General features: G+C 42.2%; 2 protein-coding genes across 2 annotated transcripts in view; one reads left to right on the top strand and one right to left on the bottom strand.

Moving 5' to 3' along the window:
* Window positions 1-784: 784 nt before the first annotated feature.
* On the top strand, window positions 785-13699 carry plekho1b (pleckstrin homology domain containing, family O member 1b; the record flags this gene model as incomplete). The annotated part of the gene is made up of 6 exons (XM_083989480.1): window positions 785-820; window positions 5455-5601; window positions 9222-9362; window positions 10473-10577; window positions 11719-11817; window positions 13043-13699. The coding sequence occupies exons 1-6, from the start codon at window positions 794-796 to the stop codon at window positions 13697-13699; spliced, it is 1176 nt and encodes a 391-aa protein (XP_083845606.1). The 5' UTR covers window positions 785-793.
* A 2638-nt stretch (window positions 13700-16337) lies between these two features.
* Window positions 16338-25026, bottom strand: part of LOC310999155 (GTPase IMAP family member 8-like) — a gene marked incomplete at both ends in the record, with an annotated part of 22165 nt that continues 13476 nt past the window's right edge. The window contains 2 exons of the mRNA XM_083989479.1: window positions 16338-16364; window positions 23766-24439. Of these exons, the coding sequence (XP_083845605.1) occupies window positions 16338-16364; window positions 23766-24439 (701 nt within the window). The remainder of the gene's footprint in view (window positions 16365-23765; window positions 24440-25026) is intronic.

Raw genomic sequence — 25026 nt, 5'->3', positions numbered from 1 at the left:
CTATTGTTTTCCTTTACTGCTATCACAATGAAACTTTACATAATTAAAGTATCTATGAAATGTAACATTTTTCAAGAAAAAAAACAAACAAGCCTATTCGGGTGTATTTTGGGCATATTTGATTAGTCTAAGGCTCATTTGCATATTAAAATTAATTTTCAAAAAAACTTGTAATACAAAAAATGTTACATTTCATGAATACTTTCATTGTGTAAAGTTTCACAGCCCCATTTTGGTGTATTGTTGTCATCTCTGTGACCAGGTGACGTCACACAGGTAGGGAGTGGTGGTCGAGGTAGAGGTAGAGGTGTGGTGGGGGGCTCGAACCTGTGTCCGGCCGGGGGAGGGCGCTGTACCGCTGCCGAGGAGCCGCTGAGCAGCAGGGGGGAAGAGGGGGAGGAGGGAAGAGGGGGGTAAAGAGGAGGAGGAGGAGGAGGGAAGAGGAGGAGGAGGAGGAGGAGGAGTAACCGGACACCGACTCTCCGTGCGGCTCCTGGCCGCTCACAGCTTCACTAGAGGCGGCGGCAGCAGCAGCGGAGCACCGGGAGGAGCAGCGGGAGGAGCAGCGGACTGAGACCGAGCAGCAGCTGCCTCAAGCGGCCAAGAGGCTCCGCTGCTCCCGCTGACTGGACTTTACCACCGCCTCATCTGCTTCTCTGCTTCTCTGGCTCTCCCGCCCCTACCACAGGAGGAATAACGGAGTTACCGTGAAGAAAGTGTAGAGGAGGAGGAGGAGGAGAGGAGGAAGAGGAGGAGGGGGAGAGGAGGAGGAAGGAGAACCAGAACCAGCAGCATGAAGAAGAACCAGTCCGGGAAACGGGTGAGTGTTACCGGACACCGGTGTTGGGGTTCAACCGAAGCCGGAGGAACAAAAGCCTCAGTCAGGAGTTCTCTCTCAGGCTTTTATTGTGAAGGAACAGCGGCCCTATGGCTGCTTATTATAGGACACACTTCCGCTTTTCACAATAAGAGCGGCGCTCCTCGTTATTTAAACCGTTAAAAGTAAAGAAAACCCTCAGCAAAAAATAGTAGCCTATTGATTCAAGATTCAAGATTCAAGACTACTTTATTAATCCCTTAAAGGGCAATTCCATTTGGTGGCTCGCACACACACCATGCTCATAGCACAAACACAAACACATAAACAGCATAACATAACAGAGAAACCAGAAAAGAAAGAGTTGGCAGCTGTGTGCATAGCCTACTTGACGTTCATTTTATTGAGTATGCTTGAGTATAAGTATAAGCCTATAGCAAGTATACTATGGACCATGTAGGCCTACTTGTACTAATTTATACTTCTTCTGACTGAATTGGAACATTTCAAGTTTATAAAAGTACACTTTCTAGTGTAGCCTACTGCCTCAATAAAAAATAAAAAATAAATAAATGAATAGGCTATACTTGTAGTACACTTTTTTTTCCCTTTTTTTTTTTGCACCTAAAATGTTGAATTTTATTGAACGTTTTTAACATTTCACCAAAAGTTTTTGCCTTCTTTCCTCCAGCAACATAAAAACAGTGCAAATCAACATCGAGGCCCAGAAACGTTTTGGCAAAAATAATTTTGTTTTACATTATATGTGCTTCATCAAAGTTAAAAGGTTTTTAAGGTTTTACAGCAATAACTTAAGTTTTACAGTGTTATTCATTTCCAATAAACGACTTTTTGCTGAGGGGAAGAGGAAATGATGGAAGAATATGATTGAATATGATGAGAACAGCTGAGAGAGAAGAGAAAGAGACAAACAGACACACAGAGAGGTAGAGAGGATCGGGTGTCAGTCGGTAACTCACGTTTCAGCCGTTAAATGGACTCACAACACAAACAGAGTCACAACCTGAGGTGAACCCGTTTGAACCTGATCAATAATCAATACAACAGGAAATAAAGAAGAGAGAAGAACTTCATTATTTATTTAATTTAATTTAATTCAGTTTATTTGATTGGGACAATGCAGGTTAATAAACAAGTCGATGTGACTGATGTTCTGCAGACAGAGATTATAGCTAAACTAGGCTTTTAGTAGAAACAAGAAGGTAAGAAGAAAGACATCAAAGTTACATAACAACATTATAAAATGTACAATACATCTAAAATCATAACAAGTCATGACACATTAAAAATGCAGACAGTTCTGATTTAGTTTCAGCCAGATTTTAACCTTTGTATTAAAACTTCTAATGTCTCGGGTCAGTTTTATTTCAGTCGGTAGTGAATTCCACATCTGGATTCAAGTTCCGCAAACACTTAAAAACCAGTTTGACAGACGACAATTTTAAGAAATTGTCAAAACTAAGCAAATTATAGTCTACTGCTTCAAGATGAGACAGTGATGCCACTTTATTGGTTTCTTGGACATTATTTTTATGGTTTGATTATACAGAGATGCAGTTGACTTAACTGTGGTTGGAGAGGCCTGACTCAGACTCACACTGTAACACAATACCACATATGAGAAAACCCAGATATTTAAAATCTTTTACCGTCTCAATTTCTTCTCCCTGCGATGTTGTGCTAAAATCTTCTAACTGTGATGTGTTTATATTGTTACATCACAGATACAGATAGATCCATCCATCCAGCTGAGTTTGTGAGTTCATTCATGATCAATAAACCCTGATGACGTTGCTGCTGCTGCTGCACAAACTGTCTATAATCAATAATCAATAAAAGAGAAATGAAAGTAAAGTTCAGTCTGGTCACAGCTGGTGGTGACGAGTCAGTTCTGATCTGATCAGTAGCTGAGGGCCGAGGAGGAGCTGTTGTTGTGTAGCTGTTGTTGTTGTTGATCTACATCACAAAAGACTCAAAACATCTGAATGAGAAAGAGAGAGACGACTCACAACACACACAGACACACACACACGCCCGTCTTCACTCTCAGTGTCAATAAAGTTTGTTGAGAATCTGAACTGTGATAAAACATCAACACATTGAATTCCCAACAAAATCTTTATTTATTTCCAATCATATTAACACACACAGACACATATAGCCTATATAGGATATATACAGTATATAGTATATAACCACTGTGACTCCTGCCCTAAACATGTAGAACACACAACCATAAGACATAACAACAAAACAGCTACATAAATAAATTAATATAAATAACTAAAGAAAATAAAAAGTTAAATACATGCATGAATGAATGAAATAATAATACAAAGGTGAAGGTAAAAAGACAGAACTAGCTGTAGCCTGCTCATACTCTACTAAGTAGACTCTACACATGTGTTAGGGCATTTAAAGGACAGTTCCGGGTAAATTCAACTCAGGGCTGTATTTTCCTAACATTTCAGGTGGTGTCTGTGGATATTCTCATTCATCCAGGTCATCGTTCTTAGTTTAGTTTAGTTTAGTTCATTAGTTTATTAAGGGACAGTGTACAATTACATTAATCATTTGCAGAAAAAAAAAACGAAGAGATGGTTGCACCAGATTTAGCTCCATCTGTAGTCCCTACACATAACATAAAAATGATAAAATACACAGAATTACACAGACCACAAGCTACTATACAAAGGTGAGACATAGAATGACACAATTAGACAATAGACAACACTTAGACAATACAGAACCATGTATGAGGCAGGCAAAGTGCAAAGTGCTCATAGCAGCAAGATGTTGATTGTTATATGTGTGTGATGGGCAAAGTGCAAAGTGCTCATCGTTCTTTTCTGGGCAAATTGAGTCGTAGGCAACTGGACTTGTATTTGTCTGGGAAGACGTTTCTCCTCTGATCCAAGGGGCTTCATCATCAGTTCGTACGCAACAAGTCTCACTAGTTCGCACGAACTGATGAGGTAAAGAGGGAAATTCGTGTAAAACCACTGATGCGTGTTGCCTTCAGGGACAGTTTTTCATCATCAGTCTCTGCATTTCCCTCTAAAACAACTCTGTGTGGTAACGTTGTGTTATTATCTCATAGCGTGGTGAATGTGCAGCTCACAACTTGTCCACCAGAGCGTTGTGGAGTTGTTGGATTGTGTATTTGATGAGTTTGATGAGGGAAACCAAGAAATCCCATAATGAGCCTCCGTAGCGTAGCTCTGAGCAGCTCACGGCTCTGCTCCGCCGTTCTAAAAACAACATGCACCGACAATCAAAGGTAACGAACCTACTGCTATGACTATAGGGATTATGGCAATGGGCCAATTTGACAAAATGTTGAACTATCCCTTTAACTCCCAGCAGCTTACAGCAGCTGTAGTGAAGCTGTGTAGTTTAGTCTCCTACTCTGGTTCTGAAGCTGTTGACCTCTTGTCCATCCAGACAACAGGCCTCCATCTGAAACTAAAAGATGCTTCTTTCTTGTGTTTCAGTAACTGGGTAGACTAGACACCGATAGAAAACATTTTGGTTCTAAATGTTATTTTATCTCTAATAATAATTCATCAATACACAGACAGTTTCTTTCTTTGAGAACTTTGACACAAACAATTGTCCTTTTATATTTCATGCAAACATCTGGTGCTGTTGAATTTATTAAAGGTGTAGCTACAGAAACGGCCGTTTGTCCTGTTTGTCGCGCCGAGTTGTCACGAGCTGCAACACGAGTTTACCCGAGTGATGAAAACGAATTTGATTGGTCGTTATCGAGCGGGCGGGATATTCAAAGCTTGGGGCGAGACCGAGCTCCGTGTGTGTGTGTGTGTGTGTGTGTGTGTGTGTGTCTCAGACGTTTGATTGACGGATGATGGATCCAATATCAGTGGCTGGTGAATCGTGAGCAGACTGACGTATAATGAATGAATGAATGAATGTTTTATTTCCGTGTCATGCCACCACTGTGGCCCATCCCATATGGGATTACAAGACACAATAACAAATACAAAAAACAAAGACTAAACAGTTCTTCCTGTTGGTGTTAGCTGCCACACAGGTGTGACATAAATAAACATTAAGTTACTTTCAGTATTTAACTATATATCTCTCTTCGTCTCGTTGCCTAAGCCTTTTCAAGAAATAAAGAAAATGCAAAAATATTCAAATGAAAAAGAAGTTTTAGCTTCTCAGCATCGTCCAACCACACACATTCGTTATTTGGATCTACTTTACTAAGCAATTTGTGTCTTATAGAGTCATAGAAAGGACAGTAGAACACAAAATGAATTTAATTCTCCACCTCTTGGATGTCACATAAATTACAAATTCTATCATCTTCTGCTGTGCCAACGTATAATCCGTGCTCCTGCATTATCCAATGCGAAAAAAAATGCACACTTTCATCCCGGATTTACTCAAAAATAGAATTTTGCACAAAGTTTGGCCTACATCGTCTGATAGAGTTATTACACTAATGTTAGGACCCACAGTGGACTTAAATTCAATTTTCTTTTCTGCACAGCTTTAAGTTTACCTGGAGTCCTGTAGGAACATCAACAGGTTTAACTGTAAGGTATTGATGAGTGTACTGTATTGTATTGATCACCTGTCCTCTCCAGGGGGCTCAGGACTCGGCGCCTCAGAACCAGCAGCCGGACAAACTGGGCTGGATCAGGAAGTTCTGTGGCCGAGGAATCTTCAGGGAGATCTGGAAGAACCGCTACGTGGTCCTGAGAGGAGACCAGCTGTTCATCTGTGAGAAGGAGGTGAGAGGGGGCGGGGCCAATAGACCAGAGCGGTATCTCTATGCAAATGAGAATGACTGATGCATCCTGGGTAATTTAGGGGCAGCGACCCGGCATTTTTACTAAATTGCACTCAGTGGCTTTTTGTGTTTTGATGGAGCGTAGACTAACTAACAATCAATCTGAATGTTTTATTTTTTGTTTCTTTTGTAGCACTATGTCTCATAATTATTCTGACTCCCTCTTTGAAACCCACCGTTCACGCTATCTTGAAAAACTACAATGAATGAATCTACGGTATGCTCCTTTAGCCTCCCACAGTGATCAATGACTCCACACAGTGGCCAGAAATGTCTGACCCAGACATCTACACGTATTTGGTGGAATCACCGGGAGGTTTTGGCTCAGTGTTGTCTGTAAACAGCCTGTTAATAGACAACTTTTTGTTACTTAGTTTGTTAAGCCAGTTAGGCTGAACTTTTCAATGCTGCCCCTAAATTACCCAGGATGCATCAGTCATTCTCATTTGCATAAAAATGCCGCTCTGGTCTATGCATGGGAGGGGGAGGGGCTAACAGGTGAGAGGGGGCGGGGCCAATGCATGAGAGGGGGAGGGGCTAACAGGTGAGAGGGGGCGGGGCCAGACGGATCTAATCACAGACATGTTCTGATGGTCCCAGTCAGCAGTGAAGTAGAGCTGTCAGGGTGTTTACAGTAGTTCATTATTACATATAAACTGTAGCTGTCATGTTCAGCTGCATCACTAGACCGAATCTCCTTGTTGTTTACTACTTCCTGGTAGAAAACCAGCATGAGAACAATAGTGACGGACGAGAGTTTCACTATATTTATCTACTTTTTCATGTCACTATTTCACCGTTTAGACTAATCTGATGTTTGTAAAGTTTATAAAACCAATGATTGGACAAACATTACTATTTCTGAGTGCACATTTTTGTAATTAGTCATGGTTATCATAGATTAGCCGGGCTAACGGTTAGCTACCTGTTTAACTTTAATAACTCAGTGACTCAATAAACGCTCCATGAAAAAATATTTTCTCCAGCGGATATCTGAGTTCCAACATGACTGAGCTAACTGGAGTAGTTTCATGTCGTGTCCCACAACGGGAGGGTTTTAACAGCTGACGTCCTGATGTTAGCTTAGCTGCTGTTAGCTTAGCTACCGCCGTTAGCTTAGCTACCATTAGCTTAGCTACCGTTAGCTTAGCTACCGTTAGCTGTCCCTGTCAGCTGAGCCACTGATGCTTTCTAGACACTGTGATTCCCCCAAACTGAATAAATACAACACATAGCAACACAAAACACACACACAGAAATAGTAATGTTTCTTCAATCATTTCAGATTTGTCTAAACGGTGATGGGGCGTGAAAAATATGATATATAGCTTAACTCTCGTTCGTTACTATTGATCTCATTCAAATTACGTGCTGGTTTTCTACCAGGAAGTAGAATGTAAACAACAAGGAGATTCGGTCTATAGATAGATAGATATACTTTATTGATCCCAAGCTGGGAAATTACAGAATATCATGGAGAAGTTATGTTGGTTCTGTTGGTTCTGACTTATTCTGACTGGTTCTGTTGGTTCTGAGTGGAAACAGAAAGTTCCTCATCCACTTTCTACAGCGTCGTTCTGCAGAGTCGAGTTTCAGAGAGACAGAGAGAGAGAGAGAGAGAGAGAGGTCGGGTTTCACTGATGTAACAGAACCCAGATCGTCCTCACAGAACCTTTATGTTGCTCTGAGACAGAACCTGAAGGAACCAGACAACAGAACATCACTGGTTCTGGTCCTGGTCCTGGTTTCTGGTTCTGGTTCTGAAGCTTCACTTCCTCAGGCAGAGCTGGTGCACCGCTAATTAGCTTAGCTCAAACACTGGAAGTGTATAGGTAGTGTTAGCCTAGCCTCGTAAACCAGCCTCTCGCGGAAATGCATTTCATTTCATTCCGAGGGAGAGTCTGGCCTCATTGCCGCTGTAAGCGTTTGGACCGAAACCCAGAAGGCTGAGCCAATCAGCGTCGCCGCTGTGATTGACACAGCACGTTGGCCAATCAGGGACCGACTGGTGCAACGCCCCGTCACTACACCAACTTGCTGATTGGCTGAATGGGGTTGTCTGTCAACGCTACTACCAAAGATATTAAACCGTCTTTGCTACTGCTCCCGCCCAGCTCCCACCCCCCAAACGCTTAGAGGGGGGATGAGGCCAGACTCTCTGAGAAATGAAATGAAATGCATTTCCGTGAGAGGCTGGTTTTCGAGGCTAGTGATAGCCTGCCTCCACCTAAAGTCGCTAATTAGCTTAGCTCAAACACTGGAAGTGCATGGGTAGTGTTAGCCTGCCTCCTACCCGAGCTGAAAGTAGCCGTTTAGATCAGCAGTGTGTCGTTAATTTGTCTAAATACCAGCTGTTTACTATTTTGTTGGGACGAATTCGGCGCTACTCAAGCTAGCCGTTGTGACCAACGCACTTCCTGTTACTTTGACAAAATAAAACACCCGTTGCCCTTTACATACAGAAAACCATGACGAATTTGTGCTTTTACTTTGAAACAGGAAGCTAACCTACCCTCCATGTAGCTAGCTTGAACTAACGAGAGACAGCTCTACAGCCCATAATGAGCTCACAGACTGGTGATGTAAACGTCTGATTATTGATTATTGATCGTCTGGAGGCCGGAGGCAGCGACCGACCTCAGTGTGTGTGTGTGTGTGTGTGTGTCTGTGTGTGTGTGTGTGTGTGTGTAGGTGTGTGTGTGTGAGTGTGTATGTGTGTGTGTGTGTGGGCGTGGCCTCTCTCCCAGGAAGTCTCAGTTTAGAGCTGGTGAATAATGGATGTTGTTTCCATAGTGATTAATGAGCGGAGGATTTACCTGCTGTGTGTGTGTTTGTGTGTCCTCACTGTGTGTGTGGATTTAAACAAAGTTTCAGAATTTGAATTTACAAACGACGGTGGCCCAGACGACTCAACACAAACAAATCCAGACACACATGAACAACAACCAAATACACACAAATACACAACACGTGTCTCCAGCGCTTAGCTTAGCTTAGCTTAGCTTAGCTTAGCTTAGCATAAAGACTGGAAACAAAGGGAAACTGCTAGCCTCTCATATCAGTAATTTACCTTTTTAGACTAATATTTACTTCTTTAGAGTCATTTTTACTTAGACTACTTTTTTTTGTCATTTTCGTCTGCTTTTCAGAGTAATAGTTACTTTTTTTAGAGTTATATTTACTTTTTAGAGTAATATTTACCTTTTTAGACTAATATTTACCTTTTTTAGACTATTTACTTTTTTAGAGTGACATTTACCTTTTTTAGAGTAACATTTACCTTTTTTAGAGTAACATTTACCTTTTTTAGAGTGACATTTACCAACATTTACCTTTTTTAGAGTAACATTTACTCCTGTTATCTGTATGCGAGTTCACATGGAGCCAGATGTTCAGACTAGAATCAGTCCAGAGTCCAAACTGAATGAAAACGCTCCGTATGAACAGCTCTGTCAGAATAAACAGGTGGAATAACCCTTTACTGAACCGGTCCACAGTGAAATGACATCATGGTTGTGTTGTTTGAGGGTAAAGGCTCATCTTGAACCGTGGTTGTTGCAGGTGAAGGAGCTGGGCCGGGCCGAGGAGGTTCTGGACCTGTCGGACTACGAGCGCTGTGAAGAACTCCGTAAGAACAAGAGCCGCAGCAAGAAGAACCACAGCAAGTTCAGACTGCAGCGCTGCAGCTCACCAGGAAACATGGTACACCTGTCTGTCTGTCTCTCTACCTGTCTGTCTGTTCACCTGTCTGTCTGACTGCAGCGCTGCAGCTCCCCGGGAAACATGGTACACCTGTCTGTCTGTTCACCTGTCTGTCTGTCTGACTACCTGTCTGTCTCTCTACCTGTCTGTCTGTTCACCTGTCTGTCTGTCAGACTGCAGCGCTGCAGCTCCCCGGGAAACATGGTACACCTGTCTGTCTCTCTACCTGTCTGTCTGTCTGACTGCAGCGCTGCAGCTCCCCGGGAAACATGGTACACCTGTCTGTCTCTAGTTGTATATAGGCAGCGTCCTCCATCTTGGCTCAGTTTCTCCCTCAGAGCTTTAACCCTCTGGTTCATGTTCTAGTGAAACAACCAGATCTGGATCAGTCTCTGACCGATTGTCAAACATTTTGGTTTGTTATGAACGACAGAAATGCAGCGATGATACTGACACTTAGAATCACAGATAATTAGAACCATGAAACAATAAAGTAACATGATGTAATTGTATAGTTACAGTAATAATATCTATATACAGACATGTCACATGTCATGAGTTATACGACTGGACCCTCATTTACTGCAGCAGAGCCAGAGGGAAACTGACACAAGATGGCCGCCTGTCAGTTATGGCGCATTTCCACTAGTGCGCTTTGGCTCGGCTCGGCTCGGCTCGGCCAAACACTCTATAGAAGTGATTGCTGTCAGAAGATACAACTATTTAAGACTTATAGTAACACAAAAATATCGCCTACTTCTGCTTTAATGTATCTACATTGGGACAAAACAAAACAACCACAATAAGGCCACAAAGGTCAACACTGAGACTGAAATGACAGAATATAATGATTAGTGTCAGTTCAACAAATCAGAAATGCGTCTTCAGTGAAAACAGGAACAGGTCACCATGAGATGAGAAGACAGAGCATGTTTGAAAATACCAAGAGAGGAACTGGATCTGATATTAGCAGGAAGGTTGTTCCAATCTGCTGCTGCCTGCAACATAAAAGCTCTTCTACCAAATGATTTAATGACATTAGGAACAGGAGAAAAGGGCTGCGATGAATGTCTAATATGATAACTTGTGTGTGTGTGTGTGTGTGTGTAGGTTCCTAACCTGGTCTTCCTGGCCGTCAGTCCCGAGGAGAAAGAATCCTGGATCAACGTCCTGAACGCCGCCATGACCAGAGCCAAGAACCGAATCCTGGACGAGGTGCAGACAGAAATAAACCTTCTTCTCCTTCTTCTTCATCAGCTTTCTTTCTCTCAGGCTGCATTCGAAACCGCATACCGCATAAGACGGTTTAGAGTAGTGAAGTATCTTATCCGTGTACCGTAACTATAGTTTAATAAAATAAAACTTACTGCAGACTGATGTGTTGATAGTAAAACATGTATTTCTTGATGTAAATGTGGTGGTTTGTGTCCGTAGGCTCCAGAGCCCCGAGGCAGCGCTGCTCTTCTGTCCAATACACACAGGAAGCTTCACTTTACATTCAGACTAACTAATGCTACTGATACAGCCGTTAGATTTCATCACTGAGACCAACATTTATCTCCTAGAAATAATGTAACCAGCCGGTGGTAAACCTCTAAAAACCTGCGGGTAAGTTAATTAGCGATGGTTTTCTCCCCCGGGATGACGACGGAGGTTGGCCGGCCGAGCAGCTCTGCAGACCAGCTTCACTTCTCTGAAAAACATCGAAACTTTTGAACAGCCGTCGTTTAGATAAACTGGCCGTATATTTGGGATCTAAACAGTTACTTTCTCACATGAAAACATATTAAAACTTAATAAAGTTACATAATAACAGCGCTAGAGCGGGAAATAAAACAGCTTTTAGCCTGTTTTACAGCTACCGCTACCGGTTGCTGTGAAATGCATTCTGGGAAACTTGTATACTGCATACTGCGGGCTGAACGTTACTGATGTAGCAGACTGAATCCCACATTCAGTATGTAGTAGGCAGTAGGCTACATACTAACACAGTATGCAGTAGGCAGTACGGTAGTATGCGGTTTCGAAAACAGCCTCTGTCTTGGACTTCCTGTTTGTCACTGTTGACCAACTTCCTGTTGTGTTAATGTGTGTTTGTGTGAACATTCATGTGTGTGTGACTTCCTGTGTGTGTCTGTGTGTAACGACAGTGGCTTTTTGCCTTTTCCACCCGTCAATACTCTGATCAATACTCTGATCGATCGGTGTTCCAGCCTCTGATTGAACCTGAGCCGCTGTCGTGGCGTATTGACGTGGTGCTGTTTCCGTGACGACAGACTGTGTTGTTTACGTGTAGCCTAGCTCAGCTGACAGTGACATGAGACCGTCTCCATGACAACAACACGTGTGTCGACAGGTGACGGTGGACGACGCCCAGCTGAGTCACATGACGCGCGACCGAGTCCGGATCCCTCACAGCCGCCGGCCGCCGACGCGAGGACACCTGCTGGCCGTGGTCAGTACCGTCTCCACGGCAACCGGCCGTCAAAAACATCACGTGTACCTAACCTCATCAGTTATCAATTCATCACGGAAGCGTATTGCATTCACTTAGGGGAAAAAAAGCTCTGTTTCTCAGAGAAATATTACCTTTTTAAATCTAATATTTACCGTTTTTAGAGTAATATTTACCTTTTTAGACTAATATTTACTTTTTTATGAGTAATATTGACTTTTTTAGAGTAATACTTACCTTTTTTAAACCAATATTTACTTTTATAGACTAATATTTAGCTTTTTTTAGACTAATATTTACTTTTTTAGACTAATATTTACCCTTTATAGACTAATATTTACCTTTTTTAGACCAATATTTACTTTTTTAGACTAATATTTACCCTTTATAGACTAATATTTACTTTTTTTAGACTAATATTTACCTTTTTTTAGAGTAATATTTACTTTTATAGACTAATATTTACCTTTTTAGACTAATATTTACTTTATTAGAGTAATGTTTACCTTTTTAGAGTAATATTTACCTTTTTTAGACTAATATTTACTTTTTTATGAGTAATATTTACTTTTATAGACTAATATTTACTTTTATAGACTAATATTTACCTTTTTAGACTAATATTTACTTTATTAGAGTAATGTTTACCTTTTTAGAGTAATATTTACTTTTTATGAGTAATATTTACTTTTTTAGAGTAATATTTACCTTTTTTAAACCAATATTTACTTTTATAGACTAATATTTACCTTTTTTAGACTAATATTTACTTTATTAGAGTGATATTTACCTTTTTTAGAGTAATATTTACTTTTTAGAGTAATATTTACCTCTTTTTAGACTAATATTTACTTTAATACGGTAAATATTAGTCTAAAGAGGTAAATATTAGTCAAAAAAAGGAAATATTACTCTAATAGAGTGATATTTACCTTTTTTTAGAGTAATATTTACTTTATTAGAGTAATATTTACCTCTTTAGACTAATATTTACTTTATTAGAGTAATATTTACCGTATTGATGAATAAGTCGATGGACAAACAGCCTGCAGCTTCTTTATGACCAATCATTGTTAATGAAGTTTCTGTGATTGTGATTGTTTGAACTGAAAGAATCTATTGATTGATTGATTGATTGATTGATTGATTGATTGATTGATTGATGTGGTGACAAGGGTTAAATCACTTGATGATGACATCATAATGTTGTTGGTGATGTCACTAGGCGTCCTCCTGCTCCTCTGACGGGACTCTGACTCTGGACCTGATCCAGGAGGAGGAGCTCAGCGGCTCAGACTGTCCTCGCTCCCGGACCGACGGCGCTCTGTCCGCCAGAACCACCGCTGCCACCGCCGCTGCCGAGGCTTCTGGGAAATCGCAGAGTCTTCCTCGCCAGGCGGTGCCGCCGGCGGTTTGGGAGAAAACGGGAGGAAGAGACGTGACGACGGCGGCGACGGCGACGGAGAAAAGCCGCTGCGCTTCCATGGACGAAATCCTGTCGCACTCCGAGGACAGAGCGACGACGACGACGACGAGGAACAAGAACGGGTCGCTGTCGTCAACGCCGCCTGGCCACGCCCCCATCGGCCGGCTGCAGGAGCTGATTGGCCAGAAGCTGCAGCAGACGGAGCGGCTGCTGATGGAGGCGAGGGGGGCGGGGGCGGGGGCGTTGCCAGGCGACGGCGGCGGTGTTGTTGCCGAGCAGCAGCAGCAGGAGAGGAGGACGGAGGCGGAGCGGCTGCTAGAGGAGGCGGCGGCCGCGTGGACTCAGGCCCGCGAGGTTCTGGAGGAGGTGAAGGAGCTGCGGGCGCTGCACCGACAGCTAGGCTCCGCCCCCAACAGCAGCGCCAGACTGAACCCAGACCGCAACAGCCTCATGTAGCCGGTCCAGACCCGGTCCAGACCCGGTCCAGACCCGGACCAGGACCAGAACCTCCACAGAACCACTTTAAATTATTAGGAAAGAGTCAGAATTTGAGGTTTTTAGCTGTGGAACCAGAACCAGAACTAGACTGTGGTTTGATGCCCAGTGAAACTTTCCCACAAACACCTGTAGCATCAGTTGAGTTGTGGCCACTAGAGCTGCAACAATTCATCAATTAACAGAATAATAATCCGTTATTACATTAAAGGTTGGGTCTGGAGTTTTGTGCCCAAAAATTTAGCCTTGTACAGATGAAATCCGTCTTAATCGTCACCTCTGGGCTTCTAGTCCTGTGTGGTGGGGGCTGCTCCCTGTGTTTTGGTCTTTTGCTCTGTTTTGTTCAGGTTTTGTTGCACGTGGACGTTTCTGGGTGGAGCCAGAGAGTTGCTAGAGAGCATAGATATCTATGGAGAGAGAGTCGGTGTTTTCTCTCCAGCCAATGACGGAGCTCAGGTGAAGCTACATGCAGCATAGTAGTAGCTCAGGGCTGCTAGCCGCACTAGCTGTCTCTGATGCTAACGAGTGCTAGCACGTCTCTCTCTCAGCAGCAGCAGTTGTCATGACAACAAAGAAAAAGAAATACAGTCTGAGTGAAGCGCTGGAGCCGCGGACCGATTCCCCACCGTCACCGACACTGTTAACAAGTATGAGGACCGTTGTAGTGAGCTAGCTCGATGCTAACTTCGGCTAGCGGTAGCGGTTAGCATCCGCCGCTAACACCGTCTTCCCAGCTCAACACAACGGCATAACAACATAACACCGGAGGCTCCCGGTGTTGGTGACGGTCGGCTATCGGCCCACGGCTCCAGCGCTTCACTCAGACTGTATTTCCTTTCCTTTGTTGTCATGACAACGGCTGCTGTCAGGGGCAGGGGGCTACACAGATTAGCCCGAGAGGAGGGGGGCAGTCTGAATGTTTTGTTTACAAACTGCAACAAACAAAACTCCAGACTCTACCTTTAACTGTCAACTATTTTAAATAAAAAAAAGGTCCAGATTCTCTGATTGCAGCTTCTTCAATGTGAATATTTCTGGTTTCTTTGTTCCTTTATGACAATAAACTGAGTCTCTCTTTGGTTTGTGGACAAAACAAGACATTTGAGGACGATGTCGTCTGGTGTTTTAGGAAACACTGACTGATGTTTTTAGACATTTTATTGACCAAACAACTGATCGATTAATCGTTTAAATAATCAACAGATTCATCGATAATGAAAATAATGCTTAGTTGCAGCTCTAGTGGCCCCGCCCCTTTTAGCAGACTGTAGCCTACTTAAGCCCCGCCCCCTCACCCTAAGGCTCTCTACTGAAGCCCCGCCCCTTTTAGCAGACTGTCGTTAAGCCCCGCCCCCTCACCATAAGGCTCTCTACTGAAGCCCCGCCCCTTTTAGCAGACTGTAGTTAAGCCCCGCCCCAATTTGGAGTTGAAGCTAAGGGGCTTATTATCAGGGCTTTTATTTTGAAACAAACCTGTAGTTGTGTTTCCTCCCTGGTTCCAGAGCTTTTGACTCCTCCCCCTTGGTCCGAGACTCTGCTGTTTCCATGGAGACCGTTTGTTTTGATTGAAACCAGCACACTGTTACATTAAAACTGTTAAAAATGTTTTAGTTTTTATTCTGAAATACGAACTGTAAAAGCAGGTACGGCCTGTTGCTAGGCAACAGCACCCAGCAGCAGGGGTCAGAGGTCACACCTGGACAGGTACGAAGACCTGCAGGGTCGGTCCAGGTCCAGGTCCTCATGAATGTGAAAGTGAAAGGGTTCTGATGAACGAGTGAATGTTCGTTGCTATTGATCATTGATCGGCTGTTTGTTACAATCAGGAGACTTTTATTTTGTAAACCAGACTTTTGTACTGAACTGTTTCCTGTTCTGGGATGAAGAGAGACAGCAATAAACACACACACACACACACACACACACACACTAGAGCGCTGTAAAAGAGAGTAACAACAGCATTGGTCCAATGGCAGCGCCTCCTGGTGGAGGAATATGGGTTTTGCAAAAGCGCCCAAGAACTGACATCTCTGCATTGTTACTCTCTCTTCCAGTGCTCTAACACACACACACACACACACACACACACACACACACACACACACACACACACACACACACACACACACACACACACACACACACACACACACACACACACAGCTCAGGTCAGGTGACAGGTGCTGAGCTGCTGGAGCCTTAACCCAGATGCATTCTGGGAGCTGTAGTCCACCGATCACTTCATGTGCTAAAATAAATAAAAACCTGCAAACTGAACACGACTCTTTGTGTGGTGTGTGTGTGTGTGTGGTGTTTGTGTGTGTGTGTGTGTGTTGCTAGGAAACCATGTGTCACTTCACACACCTGCGACTCAGGGAGGGGGCGGAGCTTCAGCACCTGGATCAGTGAGACGATTTGTTTGTCAAATCAAAACAAATGTATTTACATAAGAAGAAGGAGGAGAAGAAAAGGAAGAAACACAGTGGAAGAAGAGAAAGAAGAAACAAGAAGAAACAGAAGATCTTCATCGTGTGATTCACTGACACCTGCTCTTCCTCTCTCAACCAATCAGGGAGCAGCATCACATCCAGGGTTGTGGCTAGATGGCGTAGGCTTCACTAGAGCACTGGAAAAGAGAGTAAGGACACCACCACTGACTCCCGTGGTTAAAGCCTCATGCGCCCCTAGTGGCAGGATATGGGTATTGCAACAGCGCCCAGAAAACCCATTCACTCCAATGTATGTGTGTTGCTCACTTGCTGGTAAATTGATGAAAACGGCCGTGTTTTTGTTTTTAGGTGTCTGGGTCATATCAGATTATACTTAGAATTTGTTTATTACAAAATGTAGATTGAAACATGTAGACAACTACTTTTTTTTCATTTTTTGAACGTGGGTGATCTTTAAATGTCCTTAAATGATTGAAAACACCACACTGCTCATTCACCAACAATGCAGAGATGTCAGTTCTTGGGCGCTTTTGCAATACCCATATTCCTCCACCAGGAGGCGCTTCCATTGGACCAATGCTGTCCTAACTCTCTTTTACAGTGCTCTAACGTAGGCTACATGAGCTACAGGAAGTGACGTAGCATCTTATCAAATCTCGTCGAGAACTCCTGACTGGTTGAGTTTAGTAAAACTGACGTGTCCAGATGTGAAATAGGGGGGAAAAAGCAAAAAGTAAGTGAAGCCATTGGTTAAGTTTAGGCACAGATAGGTAAAGATTACATGTTTTCTAGGGTGTTAGCTTCCTGCAGCTCATGTAGCTACGCTGCCTAGCAACAACCCACATCCAGGTGAGCTTCAGGTTCCACTTCCTGTCTCAAAGAACACACACACAGACAGTGTCTTGCACAAAGGACACTTCAGGTACATTAAAAAAGGCTGCGTGTCGAATTGTATTGGTTGTCTTTTTATTTTGAATATTTAAATATTTATTTAATTTAAAAAAAAGCTCCAGATTCTCTGATTCCAGCTTCTTCAATGTGAATATTTCTGGTTTCTTTGTTCCTTTATGACAATAAACTGAGTCTCTCTTTGGTTTGTGGACAAAACAAGACATTAGAGGACGATGTCGTCTGGTGGTTTGAGAAACACTGGTTGATGTTTTTAACATTTTATTGACCAAACAACTGATCGATTAATCGTTTAAATAATCAACAGATTCATCGATAATGAAAATAATCCTTAGTTGTAGCTCTAGTGGCCCCGCCCCTTTTAGCAGACTGCGATTAAGCCCCGCCCCCTTTAGCAGACTGCAGTTAAGCCCCGCCCCGATTTGGAGCTGAAGTTAAGCCCCGCCCCCGCAGAAAGGGGTTGGTTCCTTAGTATGCGGTCTGAGACCGTTTGATCTGATTGAAACCCGCACACTAAGAACCCAGACCCATTTATCCTTGAAGGAAAATTAAGTGGGGTGAAACACAGACCAAGTGGAATGCATGGAACACATTTTTGAAGTTTTTTTTTAAATAGCGCCACCTATTGTCAGAGATCTGGAATGTTGCATATTTGTCACATCGGGCTTTTTTGGTAACTTAAATTGTCACTTGAAAATAAATGGGCTTGACATTTTCTTTTGCTCTGTAACACAAATTTGACCTTTTATTTGCATTTCCATAACATATATCAAAATTACAAATTTGCTGGTTACTATTAACACCTTTTTAAGACAAGTTTCACAACAAATAAGGGCAAACACTATAGAAATGCGAATATTGCCTCATATTGAAGGCTTTAACCAGTTACTGAAGCCTTAAAAGCTGTGCAACCACAATTTTCTTTGCAACTACAAATACCTTGGCATCTGGATGGACAGTTGTCTTAATTTTAAGCACCATATCACCACCCTCATTGCTAAACTAAGAACAATACTTGGCTTTCTATACAGAAATAAGCACCGTTTCCCTACTCACCACAGGAAAAAAATTGGAGACACTATTTTTTCTCTGTTTTAGACTATGGATATGCCATCTATGGAAGAGCTGCTAGTTCCACTTTGATTCCACTGGATGCTGTTTACCACTCAGCCTTACATTTCATTTCCAATGATTCATATAATACTCATCACGGCACTCTTTATCAAAATGTCGGCTGGTCATTTCTGACAGTAAGGGGAAACAGCATTGGTTTTTATCCATTTTTAAAGCCTGTCACAGTTGTTGTCTCTTTATTTATCATCTCTATTAACTATGAAATCACAAAACATTGGTACCCACTCACAGAACTGATTGTTGCATGTTGGCAAAAAAGCATAATTACATTAATATGGGACCAGCATGGGATACTAAAATCTTGTTAATTTACTGAGTGTCTCTGCTAAATCTGTGGTTCAATTTCCGGACTGATATATCATTTTATTAAATATTGATTGAATTTGACATTATTTTTATGTCAACATTTTTAAATTATGTTTTAAATTGAACAACATAGAGTATATTAATTCAAAATACCTGAATCACCTAATTTAATTGAGCAGTTCTTTGCCATTTTTCTGATTGTGACATAGGCGTCACATGGCCCGATGTGACGTATATGTCACAGCAATATTTTCTGAAGTTGTTTTATATGAGTTTCTTCAAAAAATGAGGTCAGAACAGGTTAAATACAACAAGGGACATGTTATAAAAGGATTTGCATTGTGAAATGGGTGGTGGCTTATTTTATTGACAGAAAGCAAGCTTTTTAAAAGTAGCTGCCTCTGTGAAATGTGCCAACTCTGCTGGCCACCATCTTGGAAATGTTGTCATGGATAGAGAGATTCACAGAGAGTCATGTGACTGCACCAGGATGTTGAGTAGATGTCACTTAGGGACTTCATGATTTAAAAGTTCAACATCAATATTTGTAAGGAACTTTCCAGGACACTTGAAGGCGGTGTGACACCCGTGTCACCGTGGGTCCTTATGGGTTAAAGCAGAAGTAAGCGATCCGGTCGTTTTGGCTAATGCTGCGTTCCAGGCAGGCTTTTGAAACCGTAAATTACAGCTTCAAGTCACAACTTACGACTTTGTAGCGTTCCAGGCAACCCACTCGTGTTTTTCCGACCTGTTTTACCTGTGAAAGTCACTATAACGGCCACTCGTAACTTCTGACCCGTGAACTCGTACCAGATCGAACTGGTACCACTTCACAGGTCGGAAAAACACGAGTTACGAGTTTCCTTGAACGCACCATAACAGTCCTCGTCCCTACGTCACCACATTCACGGCGTTCCTTGGCTGCACACACAGCCCTGCATGCCGTTCTCTCTCCTCATTGGATAAAAACTGTAGGATACGATAAATGTTTTCTCTTCGGCTCAGAGCAGAGCAGAGTGACTGACAGACCCGTGTTTCAGACCAAACACTCTATAGAAGTGATTGCTGTCGGAAGATATAACTATTTAAGACTTATATTAACACAAATATATCACTTACTTCTGCTTTAAAACTGTAAAATGTTTTAGTTTTTATTCTGAAATACGAACTGAGTTTTTTTTTTTATGTAATTGACTTGTATTGGTCGTCTTGAATAAACTGGCGTCTCTACCTTTGGGCTTCCTCAGGATCTGAGACTGTCTGATCCTGCAGATGTCATTGTTGAAAATAAAAACAGGACAGGTTTTTTTCTGCGGATCATCAAAATCTTTATTTTAGAGATCCTAAGGATGCACAAAATACAGACTAGAAGAAAATAAACAAGGAGGCTGCACATGTACCCCTCCTAGAGCCTTTATAGTCACATGTTACCATTGCCTTAATAAGAATGTATTCTTAGCAATTCTTGCCTGGTAAAATAAAGGTTTACTACTACATGTTTGATCCATCAGGGTCCGTGTACGTTTCGTTAGTTTGATTTTTCCTTTAAACCAAACTGTCAGAAAACTAAAGTAAGCTGGTAATTTGGTTTTCCGTTTCAAACCAAAAACCAAAAAACCAAAATTCAGGCTGGTTTTTTGTTTTTTTGTTTTTTGTTTTTAAAACAAAAAAACGAGGAAACCAAAATCAAATTACGGTCAAATTTTGATTGCCTTTTCGTTTTTGATCTTAAACAACACATTAACGGCGATGACAGACCAGAAGTATCGGAACTTCAAAATAAAAGCCCAGTGAATTGCGTTATAGCCACAGACTGTAGATGAATGGCCTATAAAAAAATTTCTTTGTAAATGTTGTGTTTTGAGCACATGGATACATTTTCACAGCTGTGTTTATTTTTACACATGAGCGACAAGCTGATCGTTAATTAGTTCATCTTCCTCATCTCCTCGCTGCGCTGGGTCTCTGTCTCCGCTGCGCTGTAGCGCTTTGCTTTGCTTCCATTCAGTCAGATCATTTTCACAACATGTTCTGGGCCCGTCTCCGGTCCCAACCGGGCTCCGGACAGGCTGTCCCTCTCTGAAGCAGAGGGTGAGGTCAGCTTCAGTCCTGCATTAACGCCGATGACAGCCTGGAAGTGTCTGAACTTCAAAATAAAAGCCCAGTGAATTGAGTTATAGCCACTGTACTGTAGCCTATAAATAGCCTATGAAATCTTTTTTTTTCTTTGTAAATGTTGTGTTTTGAGCGTATGGATACATTTTCACAACTGTGTTTATTTTTACACATTAGCGGCCAAGCTCATCATTAGTTCATCTTCCTCACGTGCCTCGGTCTGTCCGTTGCGCACGCTGCAGCGCTTCGCTCCCAGGTCAGTCAGAGCATTTTCACAGCGTGATGAGGTCAGCTTCACTCCAGTCAGTCTTCACAGACAGTCCACAAAGAGCTTCTGAACATTTCCTCCTCAGTTTGTCCCAGGCGGCGGCAGATCGTTTTTAATTTAATTTTTTTTTTTTATGGCTTGAGCGCCATTATATGAGACCCGGCTATTAATTGAATACTGACTGATTGTTTTGTTATTTGAGGAATATAGCTATATTACGATCTGCTGCAGTAACGTTCGCCACCTTATGGAATAATGCTGCATGGGGCTGGGTGATAGATCTCCAACCCCGGGCATATTTGGCAGGCGGCAGCGGCCCCTTAGTTCTTACTCTTTTCAGTCACACCCTACGGAGGTTATTGTCTATCGTCTTAAATGTTTATCGTTTTTAAATGTCTGATTGTAATTTTATTTAATTAAGTGTAATGGGACTACGGATGGAAATTAGCTCCCAGCTAAATCCGACATATTTACTGCAATTAATTGTTGTTTTTTTTGTATGTTCATGAATATGTGAGGTCCCATTTCAAATAAACCTTTAAATAAAAAAAAATAAAAAAAACATGAGATCCAGTCCCAGACCTCGGCTACAGTCCGGCACTCTAATTGGCAGCTTAGATGAGGGGAATCGCCGTGCGTAATGGTCGCGCGTAATGACAGCTCCTCGCCGGTGAAACACAATAAACTGCGCTACTTCTTGCATGTTTGTCTCATGGCACGGTGGAGCCGTCACAGAGGTACACAAACAGGTGGATCAGGCTGCAAAGAAGTCCGCTGTGAAAATGATCTGACTGAATGGAAGCGAAGCGAAGTGCTATAGTGTGCGCAGCGGAGACAGAGACCAGCGCAGCGAGGAGAACAGTAGAAGATGAGTTAACGATCAGCTTCGCTATGTGTAAAAATAAACACAGCTGTGAAAATGTATCCATGTGCTCAAAACACAACATTTACAAAGAAAAGAATAAAAGATTTTATAGGCCATTCATCTACAGTCTGTGGCTATAACGCAATTCACTGGGCTTTTATTTTGAAGTTCAGACATTTCATTTCGACAAAAAGAAGCAAGCGCCGAGGGCGTTTTACCGCCGAGGGCGCTGAGCGCTGTGAGCGCCCAACTCAACAGGGTTTGAATGGAAAGTAGACGCTCAGAGGCTGAAAACACGTCTGGTGGACACGGCCCCTAAAAACTTCAAAATAAAAGTAGCGTGCTAATTATCACACACATTATACCGTTCTCTTTATACACCCATGTGGTAGCTACATTTATTTTAGTAAAGTGAAACTATAACAGCTGATTGTTTGGGAGAACGTGATATATAATTATTATTAGAGTGTTAGTGTGAATGCATATTGTGGAAAACTTTTACTGCTATTACATTTCCTGCCTAAATAAAGAGCATCTGTAAAGTTACCAGCAAAGGTCCCCATCACCCACAGTCACGACTGACACGGCTTCAAATCACAATAATAGTATCAATCATCATTTGAAAATGAGAACTTATGAGTTATGATGACAGTGCAGTTGATGTATAGCCACAACATCAACTGCATTCTGTCACTCTGCGGCTGTGTCACAGACAGTGTTGGGCAAGTTACATCCAAAATATAATATATTACATATTATTAGTTACTGTCATTTTACTGTAAAGTAATTGGTTACATTACTATCTATCTATCTATCTATCCATCTATCCATCCATCCATCCATCTCTTTCTATCCGTAATCCCCCTCTGTCTCTATCTACCCCCTTTCTCTGTCTTTTTACTTCTTTATTTCTTTCCTTCTTTGCTTTCTGACCCCTCTCTATCTCTTTCTATCTATCATACCCCTCTCTCTGCATCTTTTTCTCTCTTTATCTTCTTTCTTTCTTCTACCCCTTTTCTCTGTCTTTTTACTTCCTTCTTTCTTTCTTGCCTCTTCCTTCCACCCATAGAAAGACATTCATCTCTCAGCCTTCAAGTTTTATGTTTTAGCTTTAGCCTTTTTTAACATTCCCTCAGCAGTTTCTTCATCTCATTCAGCAATAGCGTTCAGCTGCTTTCAGCATTCACACGCATTTCCTGCTGGAAATGCTTCTTTTTCTAGTTAATACTATTATTGTGGTCAGTCTGTGGGTGATGGGGACCTCTGCTGGTAACTTTATAGATGCTCTTTATTTATTTAGGCAGGAAATGTAATAGCAGAAAAAGTTTTCCACAATATGCATTCACACTAACACTCTAATAACCTAATTATATATCACGTTCTCCCAAACAATCAGCTGTTTTACTTTATTAAAATAAATGTAGCTACTACATGGGTGTATAAAGAGAACGGTATAATGTTTGTGATAATTAGCACGCTACTTGAAGTTTTTACACTTCATTTGCGCTTCCGGCCTGTCCGCCGTCATATTGATAAGAAAAGAAAAAAACAAAAACAAATTTGGGCCCTTATTTGACTTTGTTTTTTTCGTATTTTCATGTTTTGATGCTGACAGCAAAAAACGTTTTTCCGTTTTTGGTTTAAAACGAAAAAAGGAAAAGAGGGCGCTGTTTCTGTTTTTTGGTTTTGACAGAAAATCGAATTATACTTTTATACCCGGCCTGGTTAATGACAATGTTCATGATCAATGAACCTGTTAACATGCAACTGTCCAGTTGTGAACAGAATATAACGGTTATTTATCATTAAATATCATTGAATGGAACATTTTCTTTTAACTACTATCGCTGTAAGTTTCACGCAAACTGCCACTCCAGCTCCTACTGCAGCTCCCACTGGACCAAATGCAGCTCCAACAGCAGTAGCCAAAGCAACAATTGCCTCCTCAAGCTCTTTAATAAATGAATTGAATTTCTCTGCCTTTTTTCTTGCTTCTTTAGGATCCATATCTGGATTTTCTCTCAGTAGACGTTCCTGTTCTTCTCTGATGGCTTTCTCAGCTGCTTGGAACATCTCATTGGTGTACCATCTTCCTCCATTCATCTCAACCAGCCTGTTGATCTTCTCCAGCAGCTCAGTGACTTGGACTCGATTCTTCATGTCTTTGTTGTTGAACACGTAGTATCTTCCTTCACACTGGCCGATGAAGTCACGGAGACGTTTACTCCTACAGATCAGTGTTTCTATGGTAACACCATCCGCCTCTATCTCGTCTCCACGGGTGAACAGGACCATGCTGAACTTTCTTGCTTCTTCTCCAAACATCTCCTGAAGGATCTTCACTGTGTCTTGTTCTTCTTTAGTGAATCTGGTTGGTTGGACCACGATGAGGAACACATGAGGACCAGGAGCAGCAAAGCAGACGGCTTTACCGACTTCTGTTATCACATTCTTCATTTCTTTTTCAGTGTCAAACAGACCTGGAGTATCAACAACAGCCACTGTTTGACCATCAACATGTCCTGCTACCTTCTGACAGTCAGCCGTCACTGAGGCTGTAGACACTTCAGATTTAAAGACTCGTCTTCCTAAGATGGTGTTTCCACAAGCGCTCTTTCCAACTCCAGTTTTCCCAACAAGTGCAACCCGGAGTTCTGTTGGAGAATATTAAAACTCATTATTGATCTCAAAGGAGGTTAAATGGAAAGCAACTGGACTTAGTTATTTGTCTAGGAAGACGTTTCACCTCTCATCCAAGAGGCTTCATCAGTTCATGTACGCAGCTGACCAGGCTGGGACTGGTCCAACTATCTGGTGTGGAGACTCACTATTTAACCTCTTGTGTGGGCGTTCACAAGGGTGATGATGTCACTGGTTCCCTTTTGTGCTCCAAGTGCCAACGACAGTCGTTGGAGTGACAGTCGTTGGTGGGAAGTTGGTTTCGACTTCGTTAGTGCCCTATTGTGTTCTAACGACAGTCGTTGGACAGTCGTTGGAGTCACTACCGGCTTTACCCCCAGGACTCAATCCCATGCCTATATGGACTCCCCAAAATCCATAAAGAAGGGTCCCCGCTCAGGCCCATTGTCAGCAGCATAAACTCGGTCACTTACAACATAGCCAAACACGTAGCCAATATCTTGGCTCCTTTGGTGGGGAACACCCCACACCACATCCAAAACTCTATAGACTTTGTGGGTAAAGTCCGGGACATACAAATGGAACCCGATGACACTATGGT

This window comes from Trachurus trachurus (assembly GCF_905171665.1).
Source record: "Trachurus trachurus genome assembly, chromosome: 16".
Classification (NCBI taxonomy): Eukaryota; Metazoa; Chordata; class Actinopteri; order Carangiformes; family Carangidae; genus Trachurus; species Trachurus trachurus.
This window is presented reverse-complemented; position numbering and strand designations above follow the sequence as displayed.